This window comes from Melitaea cinxia, chromosome Z (assembly GCF_905220565.1).
Source record: "Melitaea cinxia chromosome Z, ilMelCinx1.1, whole genome shotgun sequence".
In the NCBI taxonomy this organism is placed as follows: domain Eukaryota; kingdom Metazoa; phylum Arthropoda; class Insecta; order Lepidoptera; family Nymphalidae; genus Melitaea; species Melitaea cinxia.
The window spans coordinates 13,836,556-13,852,071 of NC_059424.1; the positions used below are offsets into that span (position 1 = coordinate 13,836,556).

Here is a 15,516-nt window from a genome sequence, read left to right on the forward strand (position 1 = left end):
TGTGGCGGTGCGCAGTACGCACTGCGCACGCCGGGTTAGTGACGCTTAATTTGACACCACCAATTTATACTACGCCAACTCGAATTTTCGATAAGTTGGTTTTTTTTAATGCGGACTTGATAAAATGTGTTTTTGTAATTAAAAACATTGTGTAATTGCAATTAACAAATTAACTATTAAAGATACCACATTTCAAATAAGTTTCTTACTTAATATAAAAAGTATCACATTTTTTCCTTTTATACATACATTATATACAATATTATTTCATACGATTCTTGCGATTAAATTAGTTTAATCACTACTTAAATTTTAATTTCTTTTCGTGCAACTCGGCGTTAAATGGTTATTTTTAATCTTTTATGCATGGAGCATAGAGACGGAGCAGAGAGAAATTTTGTATCTGTAGGTATTTCATTATATTTTATAAACAGTGGCTTTATAACAATTTAACGTTTTTGTATTCTTACTTTATAAGAAAAAAAAAAAAAAAAACATTCAAATATGGCTTTGCAAAATACTAATTTCAAAATGCAAGACTTATGTCGAACTTGTTTATCTAAAGAAATAGAAATGCTATCAGTCTTCGAAATACGTTTGGGAACTCTCACACTGGATAGTATAATCACTTCAATTACAGGAATAAAGGTAATAATTATCTTATATTTAGGACAATATTACGCTATATTCTTTTAAAATATTTGAATTATATGTGAAATTATTATTTATTATAATATGTGAAATTCATATACCGGTGTAAGCTTGCGATTAAACTATTGCCACGAATGTAAATTATTTAAGCTAAACGAAATTTGTTAAAATATAACAATCAACATTGTAGATTTTGTCATATTAATATATATATGATTATGTTTAATGTTATACATACTGCACATGTACTCTCCCAATTGAGAAATTATGTTCAGGAAAGATTAATTTAAAGGTCTTTAAGAATACTTGGAAATATGTACAATAGAACAATATAATTATATTATAACTATAAAATTCATTAGCCGGTGCAAGTTTCCGATTTGACTAATGCCACAATCACTTCAGCCTATGTCTATATTCGTGAACTCATGTGTGTTGCCCATAGTGAACACGCCATCCCCATATCCATGTCATATCCCGCCAGCGGTCGGCTTTATAAGTTCCAAGGTAGTAGTGGAACTGTGTTATCCCTTAGTTGCCTCATACGACACCCACGGGAAGAGAGGGGGTGGCTATATTCTTTATTGCCGTAGCCACACAGCTTATTACAAATTGTATGTAAATTATTTTAGATTAGCGAAACTTACATTAAAAATAAAGATCAGTGTTACAGATTTTGTTATATTATACATTACTTTTGCGCTGAGGTTTCACCCACTTTAATTTAAGGAAAAAATGTACTAAAATAATATATAGCCTCGTCTTCTTCGATAAATAAACTATCCAACATGAAAATAATTTTTTAATTGAAATCAGTAGTTCCTGAGTTTAGCGTGTTCAAAGAAACGAGCTCTTCAGTTTTTAATAATATTAGTATAGATAAGTTTATTTTTAGTGTAATACGCATGTTTTCTACGAAATGAGTAATTATGGTTAATAAAAATAATTTATGAGCCACAAATTTTTTTTAAATATTTGTATACACTTATAATGTAAATAGTACACATATGCTGAGCGAAAGTAAATACATATGTATGCTCTTGTATTAAATGTATATAAATGTAATTTTTATAACAGATGGGACAGATTTTAAAAATAAACATGTTAACATCTTTCTCATTTAAAATTTCCTTGTAATGAAGTGAACAAAATTTTGCTTATTTGATATTTTATATTTGTTTTAAATGTTAATATATTAAATTTAAAAACTAGTTGTATCCTTCACTCTCTGTTGCTATGCTTTTTCTATTTTTTACAACCACTCTACATACCAACTCGGAAACCTTTGTGGGCTCATGTACAACACTTTGCCGAAGATCATGACATGATCAAATGCATAGTTTATGATTCTGTAGGACATACAGACAAACATTCATTTTTGTATATATAGATAACAATTTCTTAACAAATGCTATTTATGACACTTAATAAGAAAGAGATTTAAAAATAAGAATATAGTATAAGTTCAAATTGCTACTAAGTACTCCTAAATTAGTATTTTTCCAAAATCAAACCCTACATTTTTATTTCTCTAATTAGTCTTTTTTTTATAATGTTTTTATAGATAAAACAAGATGACGGGTTGCCATCAACAATATGTGTCATCTGTAAGGAGAAAGCAACTAGTGCATATGAATTTAAGTCACGCACACAAGAAGCTGACAATACATTGAGAGGGTTTCTAAAGACAGAAAAAATTGAGCAAAATTGTAGTGATGATAGTTTTATATATGAGGTAAAATAAATTCACTAAATTTGAATTTAAAAATTTATATAAAACTTGTCACAATTATCATTTTAAAACTCTCAACATTTCCTCTTGCCATGTTCATTGCGTCCACAATCTCAGAAATTTCTGGATCGTAAGTCCCATACAACAAGTGTTAACAGTGACCCTGAAAGTTTAAAACCTATATTACAACTTAATTGAATATTTTTTTTCCATAATCAAAAGTCCAATGTAGTCGAGGTGAAGACTGAACAATTTGCAAGAGACAATCACGATGATTACATAGACTTGGATCTCAATCTGACCTTTACTAATGAGTCTGAAACATACAATAATGTAGGTAGGTAAAGAGTTTATAATTCACTATTTAAGAAGATTACTAATAACACACTATATCTATAACACTTCTATGTCTTGCCTTAAATAAAGGTTAATAACTGAGGTAGGGCACGGCAGGAAATTTCCTGCTTAAATATGGAGCAGCCTGACTGAAGTAGTACCTCGACCTTACAGAAGATCACAGCAAAATAACACTACTCTAAAGCAGTGTTGTGTTCCTTTTGGTGAGTAAGGTGACCAGAGCTCCTGGAAGGAATTGGGGATAGGGTCGGCAACGCGCTTGCAAAGCTTCTGGTGTTGCAGACGTCTATAAGGATAGGAATACGTTTTTATCTATTGTACTTATTCAGTAAATTTTATTAGAAATTTGTCAAGGAATATTTTTCAAATAAACCTCCAAATCAAAAGTTTCGGAACAGTAGGAAGTAGTAGGAAAAGTAGGTAGAATAGTAGGCAGTTCCGGCTTATCGCAGTCGAAGCTCCATAACGTCCCTAATTCTGAGTTAATTCATGAGACAGATTGAAATAAATTAAAAGAAAATTCTTTAAAAAATATTGTCCTGTTTTATAGTGACAAATTTAATATATTGATCTAGTATAAATAATACCTTTCTTATTAAATGTACAAGAATTTTTTCAGATACAGTCAAGTATGAAGCGGATGGACAGTGTAAAGATACATTCCTGTCTGAACAGACAACTGATGAAAATTTAAATGATGAGATTAAAAACAAGTATTTAGTTAGTGGTATGTATGTATGTAATGTATGTCATAATATTTGTGTTTTAGAATTGCTGAAATTCTCTCTATATATATTATGTCATCCAAAGCTAAAAAATTCCTTAAGACATATTATGATGAATGTTATTATGCTTATTATTGAACACTTTATTGCACATTTGAAATTACATAAGGAAATATAACTGTATGAGTTATTTAAGTTAAGTATATTATACATTAAAAGGTGCAAAGGAGGTCTTATTACTAATAGTGTAATCTTACAGACAAACTCCAATAATAGAAAAAATATTTTTCAATTAAACAATAAAGTACGAAAATTAAGATATACAAGAAAAAATTTTATTGGGACCTTTGTCAACGCAAATAGCTTGCAAAACAATGATTGTTAGAATTTTTGTCTATTTTCGTCTGTGCACGTTAATCTCAGAAATAGTTTATCCAATTTCTATGTGGTTTTCACTAATATATTGTGGTAAGCTTCACTTAACATTTAGTGTTTGTATCATGTCAATCGGTTCATAAATAAAAAAATTATGCCAATTTAAAGAATCACATTGAATATGTAAATACCAAAGTGACGGTGTTTATAATCCAAAATAAACCAAATGATATATAGAAAAAAAAAACAGCTAAAGTCACTATTCCACGTAGATGAAGTCGTGGGGACAGCTAGTATAATATAAATTATTAACATACATAGGTAAATATTGCATTTTGACTCGAAATCGACTGCACTTGACATAATAATATGCAAGGGCATTTCATAGTCTTATAGATTTAATTTTAACGGATTCACTATAGCTTTGGCTGTGGTACACAGGGAGTTTCAGTCTGTTTTGATCTTGAGATCGGAGATTTAGCAGGCTAGAAATATCAGCCAAGAAATGTTAAGCGTTCTTTTTAGTAAGTAGGAGAGTTAGCATAGAGAAGAATAGAATAGAGAAAAGATGGAAAATGTAAATTACGTCGGTCTCATATTTTAAGCCAATTCAGGCTGGCTCGATAATCTGATTATATGATAATTTTTCTCAGGCCATATATGAATCAAATAGTTGTTTCGCGCATGTTTTAGTTTATTAAGAAGAGTTTCAGACAGGTTAGTTAAATTATTTAAATGATCTTTCTTGTTTTCATAGCTGAAATAATATGACATCAAGAAGAAGAAAAAGATAACATAGTAAATAGTTTAAATTATTAAACTAAAATAAAGAATAAATAAGTTGGTTTTCAGGACACACTAGTGAGTCAGAGAGCACGTATTGTCCTGTTTGTGGCGCTAGTTTTACGAACTCCGATGACCTTACGAAACACGCATGGAACTATCACGCTGATATTTTGGGACCAAAAAAACGAGGGCGTCCGAAGAAGCTACTCACCAGCGTATGTACGCATAATATTTACTGATATTGTTGAAGTACTCTAATAAAAGTTTTGAATATACCTAAAAATATTGTAAATTGTTACTGTATCGTAACAAATTTCAAAAATTCGTGTGAAGTATATAATATAATATTTGAGTCTATGTAGATAATATAATTGTTTTATGTATATAATATAACATTTGAAATCATCAAACCTTCATTCCCTATATTAATGACAAATGTTTTTCAATGTAATAGACATTGCTCAGCAAATTATCTGAAAATGGATATAGCCCTAAGTATTTAGAAGATCCAAGACATAACTGTGTATTCTGTAAAAAAGAGTTTAAAACCAAAGATGATTTAATTTTACACCAGGAACAGCACAAAGGTAACTATTTTAGAAGTCTTTTTGTTTATTAGTTTCCATGATTATTATTGTTCTTAACAATATCATTATGTAATTTCTTATTATTAATATCAATCAATAACTAATATCAATATATATGTATTGTACTTATTGCAGAAGTAAAAGTAACAAGTTGTTTGCTTTGTAAAAAAGTTTATCACGACATAGAAGATTTTAATCGACACAATTGCGTGGTACTTCCTGGTGGGGTTAAACAAGTAAGATACAGTCTATTTTAAAAGTTTTCTTTCCATATTTTAAATACAATACATAAGTCTCAGTCATTTTTAACTGGGTAGTAAGAAACCCCCCCATAAATACAATACAATATATACAATATATTTTTTCATAGGATGAACCACCAGATGCTCCAGGAGAGGAACGAAAGATTAATTCATCTTCTGAAGTACAGCTGCGTCAGATTATGTCAAGCGATGATACTGTAAGTTTAACTTTCAATAATATTAATACATTAAACTTAAGAAGAGTTGAATAATGACTGGTTCCACAGATATCCAGTATACTTATGAGATTTTTCTATTTGCAAATATAAATCAAAAATTTGTAGTTTAAGCTAATTGAGGATAAGCAGGTCCTTAAGGGCTATTCTGCCTCCTGCTGTTAAAGTCTATTTGTATCTTATTTATTTATTTTTATTTTTATACTTTATTGGACACCACAAACATATTACAAAAAAAAAAGCATAAAGATAGTTACAGACAGTGAAGTACAATGGGCGGACTTATGGCTAATTAGCCATTTCTTCCAGACAACCCATAACTTATGTGTTTAGTGTGAAGCATTTATTTATAACTAACTGCCCGGACAGACTTGGTTCTATCAATAGTTACTAGATTTTTATTTATATAGATTTTTTAAAAAAAATTTAGCATCTAAAACCTTCCGTGGCCCTTAAGGAACTTACAAAAAAAAATAAATCAGCCGAATTGGTGGTTGGATTTATAACTTATGTGCAGTAGAACAAGCCTTAAGTGTTTATTATTTAGTTTACTGTGGGAAATTTTAGTAAATATTTTCCATATATTAAAACTAAAAAATGTGGTTATAATATAAAGTGTTACATACATCAAACGTTTGTCAGAACTCTGCCGGTGTTGACGCTTGTGAAAAATGTGGAACCCTGTTTGTATCAAGTGATGAACTCAGCAAACACCGTGACAGCGAACATCCAGAATTATCTGTAAGGTGTCATCTCTGCGATAAGGTACTATTTATTGACTACCATTATTGTTGATTGAGGTAAGGCACAGCAGGAAATGTCTTGCACAAATTTTGAGAAGCCCAACTTGGGAAGCAGCTCAACTTTACAAAAGAACACAGCTAAATAAGCCTGCTCTCAAGTAGTGCTGTGTTCCTGTGGTGATTATGGTAACTAGAGCTCTCTGAGAGGGTCAGGGATTGGGTCGGAATGACACTATAAATGCATGAATTGAAATGTATTGTAAGCGTCTATACGCTATCGATCGATCAATAGGCTTTGGTATCAGCTTACCATTAGGCGGATCGTAGGCTTTTGCACCTATGAAATACTAATAGGCATAAAAAAAATTTATTCGCTCACACTAGCTTTCAAAAAAAAAAGGATCATCAAAATCGTTTCAAGTATATAACTATATTGGTAAACATGCATACGGCTCACTTGTTGGTAAGAAATTACGGTAGCTTATTGACGTCTGCAACACTAGAAGCATTGTAATCGCGTTGCCGGCCCTATCCCCATTTCCCCCCAGGAGCTCTCGTCACCTTACTTACCAACAGGAACACAACACTTCTTGAAAGCAGTATTTCTTAGCTGTGATCTTCTTTAAGGTCGAGGTACTAGGGGGCTTGCTTCGAGGGCTGCTCCATATTTTGAGCAAATTTCCTGCTTTACTCTATCTCAGTTAAACAAAAGTACAGGTACACCCAATAAGAAGTTATGAGGTAAGTAAAAATAGAAAATATATAGTTGATTTGAAAAAATCCTCCCATTTTGAAGTCCATTAAAAAGGTACTATTCGGTAATGAAAACTATTATCAACATAATAATATCTCAAATGAGATCTCTGCTAGGCTCAAGCTTTCAAATATGTATTTTTAATTGGATAAGTACATGTTAATATTAAGTTGGTTACTTATATACATAATATGTACAACTGCAAAAGTTATATACAAAAAAAAAACTTCAAAAAGTTGCTGTTTTAATCTCAACTTATCCGTTAATTACTATTGTATATTCACGTTTCGTAGCTTTTTATGTGTATTCCAAGTATTTAGTTTCAGCTAAGAAATAAAAATAAAATAAATAAATAAACTTCAGGTATTCGCGACGCTGAAGAGTGCAGCTCGACACAGGACTGTGTGTGCTCGTGTGGAACGTTCGTTCGCATGCTCGTCTTGTGATTTGCGGTTCGCCCATGAAGTCTCTCTTAATAAACATATCCTCCGTGACCATACTGGCCAGAGTGTGTCTGTCCGCTTCATGGATCGCGACCGTACGCCGCCTCAGCACAGGTGCGATATCTGCAACAGACGGTTCTATAGGTGAGACTGACCTTAGAAATCTAAGTATTTTTGGAGTTTACCACATAAAAAACGATGGCTTGTACCGTGATATGAAATAAATATGAGAAGTGAAATTGTGTGAAACAGTAATGAAATCTGCCCTGATAGTGGATGTTTTACCGTACAACTTTTTGGTTTTCAGTTTGATGTTTCAGTGAGCGGAAAATATATTGTTCAAAATTTGGAGCAACGTGACTGGGGAAGGCCCTCAACCTTACAGAAGATCACAGCTAAATAATACTGATCTCAAATAGTATTGTGTTCCTGTGGTGATTAAGGTAGCCAAAATGCCTGCGGAAGGTAGTGGGTAGGGTAGGCAATGAGGTTCCAATGCTCCTGGTGTTGTAGACATTAATTAATTACGTCACTAAGTAATATAAAATAGATTAAAATATCGATATTACAAAATGAATATAAATAAACATACTCTGCTATCTGCTCTGCATGTTATTTAAAATGTTTTGAGGTGCGTTAGCGTTAAATTGATTATTACAATCATTTATGATCTACCTCCATATTTTTTTTTAGACTGACTTAATGACACATAAACAACTTAAGTCTGTGCTTAAGTTGTATACTCCTATCTATACAGGAGATTGTTGCAACCATAGTCATATATATGACAGAAAGGACGAACGTTTTCATAAAAATTAAGAGAATTAAGATTCTATTAGGAAGAATGTCACTTCACCCTATCGCAGTCCACTGCTGGTCAAAGACCTCCACAAGTTCGCGTCAAAAATGGCGTGAACTATTTGTGTTGCCCATAGTCACCACGCTGGGCAGGCGGGTTGGTGACCGCAGGGCTGGCTTTGTCGCACCGAAGACGCTACTGCCCGTCTTCGGCCTGTGTATTTCAAAGCCAGCAGTTCGATGGTTATCCCACCATCGGTTAACATGGATTTTTTTAAATATTTTTCTGTGATTGTCCATACCCCTCCTGACAACCCCTTAAAGGGATCGTGACATATTATAAGTAACCCTGTATATATATATATATATATATTAGCTGACCTGGCGAACTTCGCATCGCCTAAATTTTTTATTGAGTATAATAATTGTGTATATCGAAATAAATTATAGCCTATCTTTCAAGTTGGACAAAGTTACACATCTGTGCCAAATTTTATTAAAATCGCTCCAGTAGTTTCGGAGATTAGCCCGGACAAACATCGTGACACAAGATTTATATATATATATATATATAGTATTGTATTCAAGAACAAAGATAAGGCGGTATGAAGTTCGCGAGGTCGCCTAGTATGTTATAATTACTGTAAATAAATTTTGTAAAATAACAAGAAATAAATACAAAGAAACTTACCGTAATGTTTCTAAACTTAAAACGAACATTTATTAACAGACTGTTTTTTTTTCTTCTTTATTTAAGGAGTTTTAGTCCATAAGGACTACGCCGCTCCATAAGAACATTACATACAAGAAATTAATGAGGTCGTCGTCGCATACCAATGTTTACAATCTTGTACAATAGTTTAGCCGGGTCTGAGAGAGGATACGCCAAAATTGAATTATAACCTCCAAGCTCTTTAAAATTTTGAGTTATTTGCAGCATATCATTTCTAATATCTTCATTTCGGTCATATTCCACCATAATGTCAACTGCATCTTCAATGATGCCGCATTCGGTACACAACGGAGATGGTACCTTTTTCATTAGGTAGGCAAACTTATTAAGTGGAATGTGACCGGACCGGAGTCTAAGTGCTGTGGTTGACGTATTCCTACTCAGCTTGCATTCATCAAACCATTATGTTCTTGTTGCAGAAAAGACTTGTTGGCAAGACATGCGAACGTACACAAGACGGTGGATAAAAGCTTTGAATGTGACATTTGCAATAAAAAGTTTCATAGAAGGGATAACCTTAGGTAAATTGAAAAATATTTATTGTTTCATATGATACTTGTAATAATAATAAAAAAAATAATTAATAAATATCTTATAACATACACACACCGTCGTCCACCTCTTTTTACGAAAATTGCGCGAACCGAGGAGTATGAAGTTTCGCACACTTATAGTAGTACATAATATATTTTTTAATACATAAAAAATACATAAAATTATTTAAAAAAATATTACACACACTACCATGTATCTGACACACAGATGCATATTATTTTCTTTTGTTGATTGTCAAAGTCTGTAGTCAAATTGAATTTTTTTTTAAAGGTACTTTATTTTCATAATTTTTTGGTTTTCTTTAATTTCTAATAAATTAATTTTTAATTATGGTCGAATCACACGACCTCTCAGCGACCACCAGTAGATTATTAAAATCAATACAGAATTTTTTAAATATTATTTGTTAATTTATTTGGTTTTACATGAAAGAAAAACACTACTTTTTATATTACTAATTTTAATAATTTTGCGTTCAAGGACACACATGCGTATTCATAACAATACGGGCTCTGGCGCCAAAGGAAATAGCAGCAGTGCCAGCCTGTGCTTATACTGCGGACGAAGCTTCTCGAACTCTTCCAACCTCATTGTACACATGCGCAGGCACACCGGGGAGAAACCGTACAAATGTGATTTCTGTGGCAAAGGTAATATAGTACTTAAGGATTTTTTCCTTGTATAATTGCGTTTGTTCTCAATCAAAACTACTTATTTGTTATTAAAGATCACTCAAAAACTACTAATCAGGTCTAACTCAAATTACCACCACATTCATCACAAAAACCACACAACAAGCACCACCTATGAACTATCTATACTATATATACACAGAAAAATACAGCCGAAATGAGAATTTTCACCTTTTTTGAAGTCAGTTAAAAACATAATTTTTACGTAAATTGAGACACAGTTACCATATTTAAAAAATACGTTTTGAATACAAAAAAAAAAAAAAAATGTAAAAAAAATTAGTTCCTTTTTGTTATCTCAAGTATTAATAAACGCACAGATTAATACAAGTATAACATAATATATTTCACTAACTTATTTTCTTGTGCTTTTAACATTTCAACTAGTAATATATTTACAGGTTTCCCTCGTTCATCTGATCTGCAGTGTCATCGCAGGTCACACACTGGTGAGAAGCCTTGCGTATGCGGCGTGTGTGGCAAAGGTAATTATTATGCGTATTTATTACTAAATGTATAATAATATTTATCTTTTATTTTTGTGTTAAGAAACGAAAAATTATGGGCTGTAAAACATTTTCCGATCCAGATCAGGTCCCACTTACCTATTACCTATTTATGTAGTATGCTTATAAACTTATGCGTGTGTATGTATCTATGTGTATATATGTATGTATATGTATTTATGTATATGTATGTATATATGTATGTGTGTGTATGTCTATGTAAACAATCTATCTATATATGTATGTATGTATGTATGTCTATTTATTGAGTGGTTTCACATTTATTTATTTATAAAATTAAACTGTACGCCTATACCGCCAATATATCATCTCCTTTGTCCTAAGGTTGCATGAAAGAGATTGCTTTTAAGCAATAAAGCCGCCTTTTGTACATTTTTCTACTAATTTTATTGTTAATGTTGCTTGTTTATTTTATTTCATATATAGTGTACATTAAAGTGTAAATAAATAAATACCTAACCTAACAGTACTTTTTTAAGCGGAACAGCATATATAGTTAGTTCTCAATAGTTATACCACACTATTTGGTACCGTTTTTTACATATACTACAAACTGAAATAGCAATAAACAAAAAAAAACAAGCTATTTTGAATTATTTTATTTATTGAAATTAATAACATTAACTAGTTTAATTTATTGAAATGTTATGGCGAAAATTTCAGCTTTCGCTCGCAGTAACAAGCTGTCGCGGCATATGCGCGTACACACTGGTATGAAGCCTTACAAGTGTTCGTACTGCGAGAAGGCCTTCTCGCAGAGCAACGACCTCAAGCTCCATGTACGGCGCCACACAGGCGACAAGCCTTATGTCTGTGAACTGTGTGGAGATCGGTTCATACAGGTTAGCTATCTATATCTATCCATATAAATAACTGGATTACATGATTTCGGCTATTCCGTTTTCTTCCGTTAAAATATAGGAAATATAACTTAGTGATAATGTTTTATTCTAGTAGTAGTCCAGTCATTATAGGTATTTAAAATAACAAAAATTCCCACAGAGCCAAATATTGGTTGGGCTTTTTACAAAAAATATATATCTTTCTTCTTTATAATATTAAATGAAGGTTGTGGTTAAAGCTTTGCTAGGGATGTGTTATGGGATGCCCGGGAGATATCCATGCCTAAAAGATAGCTGTCGCCAGGAACTTTACATACTGCAAAGCTAAGGCGGATCGTTAGTTATAAATATTACTTAATATGTCAAAAGGATTTAAAAGATAATGTTTATTATCAGTGTTATGCGTAACACGCTATGACTTAATATTTATAATTTATTGCAGGGGACGGCTCTTCACAACCACAGACGCGCGCACGGGCACTTTCCTCCTGCGCCCGCACCAGCGTCGTCCGCGCCCCTCGCTTACACTCTACAAGGAATCACACAGACACACTGACCAACATTCACAAATATCTTTATTTAATATAATCTCGAGAAGGCAGGCCTGTTAACTTACAGATAATCCAAACTGTTTAAATGGATCTTAAAATCAGCAAATTAAATGAAGAAACAATAATAATGGTGTAATTTTCATTTGGGAATATACACTATGACTGCAGATTAAAGTTTTTAAAGTAAATATTGACGCTAACAAATATACATTCTGTATATTTTGAGTAGAATTTAATCAATTTTACATTTGAGAAGTTGTTTTTGTTGGATCTCTACACTTTAGAAATATTAAAATTTCATTAATTTATAAACTATCTATTTAACAAGTCAGTTTATGTAAATAATCTGAATTTATAATGTAATTTCATTTATTTATGTGTAATAAAGTGTGCGAAAACTATGAAACGTTTGTGACATTAATTACTTGCTTATAAAATTTTGTAAATAATATTGATTAAAAATAAAATGTATAAAATATATGGATCTTGATGATTCTTTTGTTTTATTTTTGACAAATTTTCGTTATTTTACAACGAATGGTATTTAAATTGTTATCTTGTGTTTTTTTTTTAGATAAATTTGTTATTTACCCCGTACAGGAAATACGAATCCTAGAAATTATAAGAAGAAAGAAAAAAAAGTAATTGTACGGAACTGTTTGTGCACGTACGATATTATAGGAGGAAGAAATGACTTTACTCCACGAGTGCTGTTTTTACACTGATTTATTCATGTTAATACACGTTAAATACATGATGTATGTGAAACTTTTACGAAACGCTCTATGCCGGGATTTGCTTACCGGGGTTTGCTTCGAAACATTCCCACGTCTCGAATCGGTAGCCGGAGCTTGTTACGAAACTTTCCCACCATGGCATCTCACCTGGGCACCGTGTGAAACGACCCAACATGAAGAACCCAAAACAACCCGATGCTCCGACTGAGCGATCTTTAATTTTAAGTCACTCTTGTTTCTCACATCGAACAATTGTCACGTGTAATTAATTAATTATAATTTAATTCTAATAAATTTAATTTTAAATAAAACTTAGCTTTTTTTGCAACCTTCGGCTGTCGCTTTTATAATTAAATGATTCCGTGAGGCAGTGCACACTTTACGTTGCGTTTTCGTTAATACGGCGATGACGTCACGAGCTGAGGTTTCGTCATCAGCGGATGACGTCATCGCTTTTGTTTCTTTTACCGGTAGAGGGACAAGCTTAATAATTGGCCCTTTTTATGACGCCGTTCTTGGTTTTCACTGATGCGACCCGAACCTGCTCGTCTTTACCGGAATGAGTTTCCACAATCTTCCCTGAGAGGACTTACCAGGAGGCAAGTTTTATTCTTTTATACCGACAATGTCATCTAGTTCTAGATTTTTGGTAGTTTTACGCCAGTACGAACGAGTTTTAATCCCGCGTCCTTTGTATATTTTTATGTCAAATTGACCCGTATAGTCTACACCTATATGTGTGAAGGGACGTGATGAGGTAACCCTGGATTGTGGAAGATCAGCTATCAATTGTAGTGACTTCTGTTCACTAAAGTGCCTGTATTTGACGCATTTCCGCAACTCCCTCTTAACGGTGCGTAGTCCACTTATGATCCAATATTTTTCCCTGATAAAAGAAAGAGTCTAGGACCAACATAACGCGTCAATGTATGTGCTTTAGATATAATCACATTTGTTAGACGACTGTGACTTGGAAGTATGATTGGATTTTTAGCTGATGAACTTAAAAGAGAGTTATTGAGCCTTCCTCGAACTCTCATAAGTCTCTCGTTTTTATCTATAAAGGGATAAAGGCTTGATAATTTACTGTTTTGGCTAATGTTTTTATTATTAACTAAACGTTGATAATCCTCTTCAGATTCATATTTTTGTACCGTCCTTATAATTACGTCATACGAACGTTGCATTTCTGAGGAATTGAGGTAATTAAGTCGCGTAAGTCGGTAATGTATCGTGATAGCCAGCCGAGGTTAACAGACGCGCGCCTTAGCGAATTGCATTCGTTTATTAATTGAAATATAAATGCATTGTTCTCGTTTAAGGTTGCGTACATACACACTGAAGTTGGAAAGATTTTCTTTAACTTCAATGTCGGGGGAAGGGTAGCATTCGTTTTTTTTTATAGTTTTAGAATCGTACTCTTGAAGCCATTCTGGGCCCTCCTACCACAGGGAATGACCTTTTAGAGGTGGTCATCCCTCTCGGCTTACATCTGCTGAATTTTGCTTTGATTCTACATGATGCGAACATGAAGGTGGAATAACGTCAGTGATCTGTTTGATCATGGTAGCCACGAAGTGCTTCCACCGGTTGGTATCTCCGTGAATCTTACTGTCTGTAAAAGCATGTATTTTATTTATCTTATTATGTAGTGCTTGCCTAGCCTTTGTTATAAGGCGTGATAATAATAAAGCGCTACAAAGTTCGAGTCTCGGTAGCGTTAATTTATTTTTATCGGTGCTAACTTTATTTTTGTGGTGTGCAACATTGTTGTGTATTCAACCTTAGCATTTCTAGTGCTTACAAAAATTGTACAAGCATACACCTTTTCTGAGCTGTCACAGAAAGCATATAGGTTAATTTTATCGCTTTCTCCAAAATATCTCGGTATTTCAAAAATTTCAATATTTTTAGTGGTTGCCCTTCCTCTACTAAGTGGTGCGGTAACCTTTGATCCCAGGTCATGCAATCATAGGACCAGGTCTTCTGAAATAAACGTTTAGCCCTGATAGTCAGCGGAGCGAGCCACCCTACGGGGCCAAAAACATTTAAAATATGTGACAATAACTGTCGCTTAGTAAATATGTTTATCATCATTAATATCGTGAAATATATTTTTAAATGAGAATGTATCATATTTTGGATTCCATCGTAACCCCAGTGTTTTCTAGACTCTGTGCATCGGAAGTCCAAGGAGGAGTCTACGTCCAACGGTGATAAATTTTGAATAAGAGCAGGGTCGTTACTACTCCACTTACGTATTTTCATGCCGGCTCTCATCAAAATATTGATCAGCTGTTGCTGAAGTTCCTTAGCCTGTTGGAGTGTGCGACACCCTTCTAGAAGATCGTCCATATAAAACGAATTCTTTAAGGTGGCAGCGGCTATAGGGTATTTTTGCCCATCATCGTCTGCGAGCTAACATAATGTGCGCATAGCGAGGCATGTGG

At 33.0% G+C, this 15,516-nt stretch overlaps 1 protein-coding gene across 1 annotated transcript; it reads left to right on the top strand.

Moving 5' to 3' along the window:
* The first annotated feature begins 370 nt into the window (after window positions 1–370).
* Window positions 371–12,822, top strand: LOC123668830 (zinc finger protein 658B-like). The gene is made up of 15 exons (XM_045602522.1): window positions 371–648; window positions 2,216–2,386; window positions 2,606–2,720; window positions 3,360–3,467; window positions 4,693–4,841; window positions 5,081–5,213; window positions 5,349–5,449; window positions 5,584–5,647; window positions 6,308–6,456; window positions 7,552–7,775; window positions 9,582–9,683; window positions 10,198–10,367; window positions 10,811–10,894; window positions 11,600–11,778; window positions 12,221–12,822. The coding sequence occupies exons 1-15, from the start codon at window positions 505–507 to the stop codon at window positions 12,332–12,334; spliced, it is 2,007 nt and encodes a 668-aa protein (XP_045458478.1). The 5' UTR covers window positions 371–504; the 3' UTR covers window positions 12,335–12,822.
* The last annotated feature ends 2,694 nt before the right edge of the window (window positions 12,823–15,516 follow it).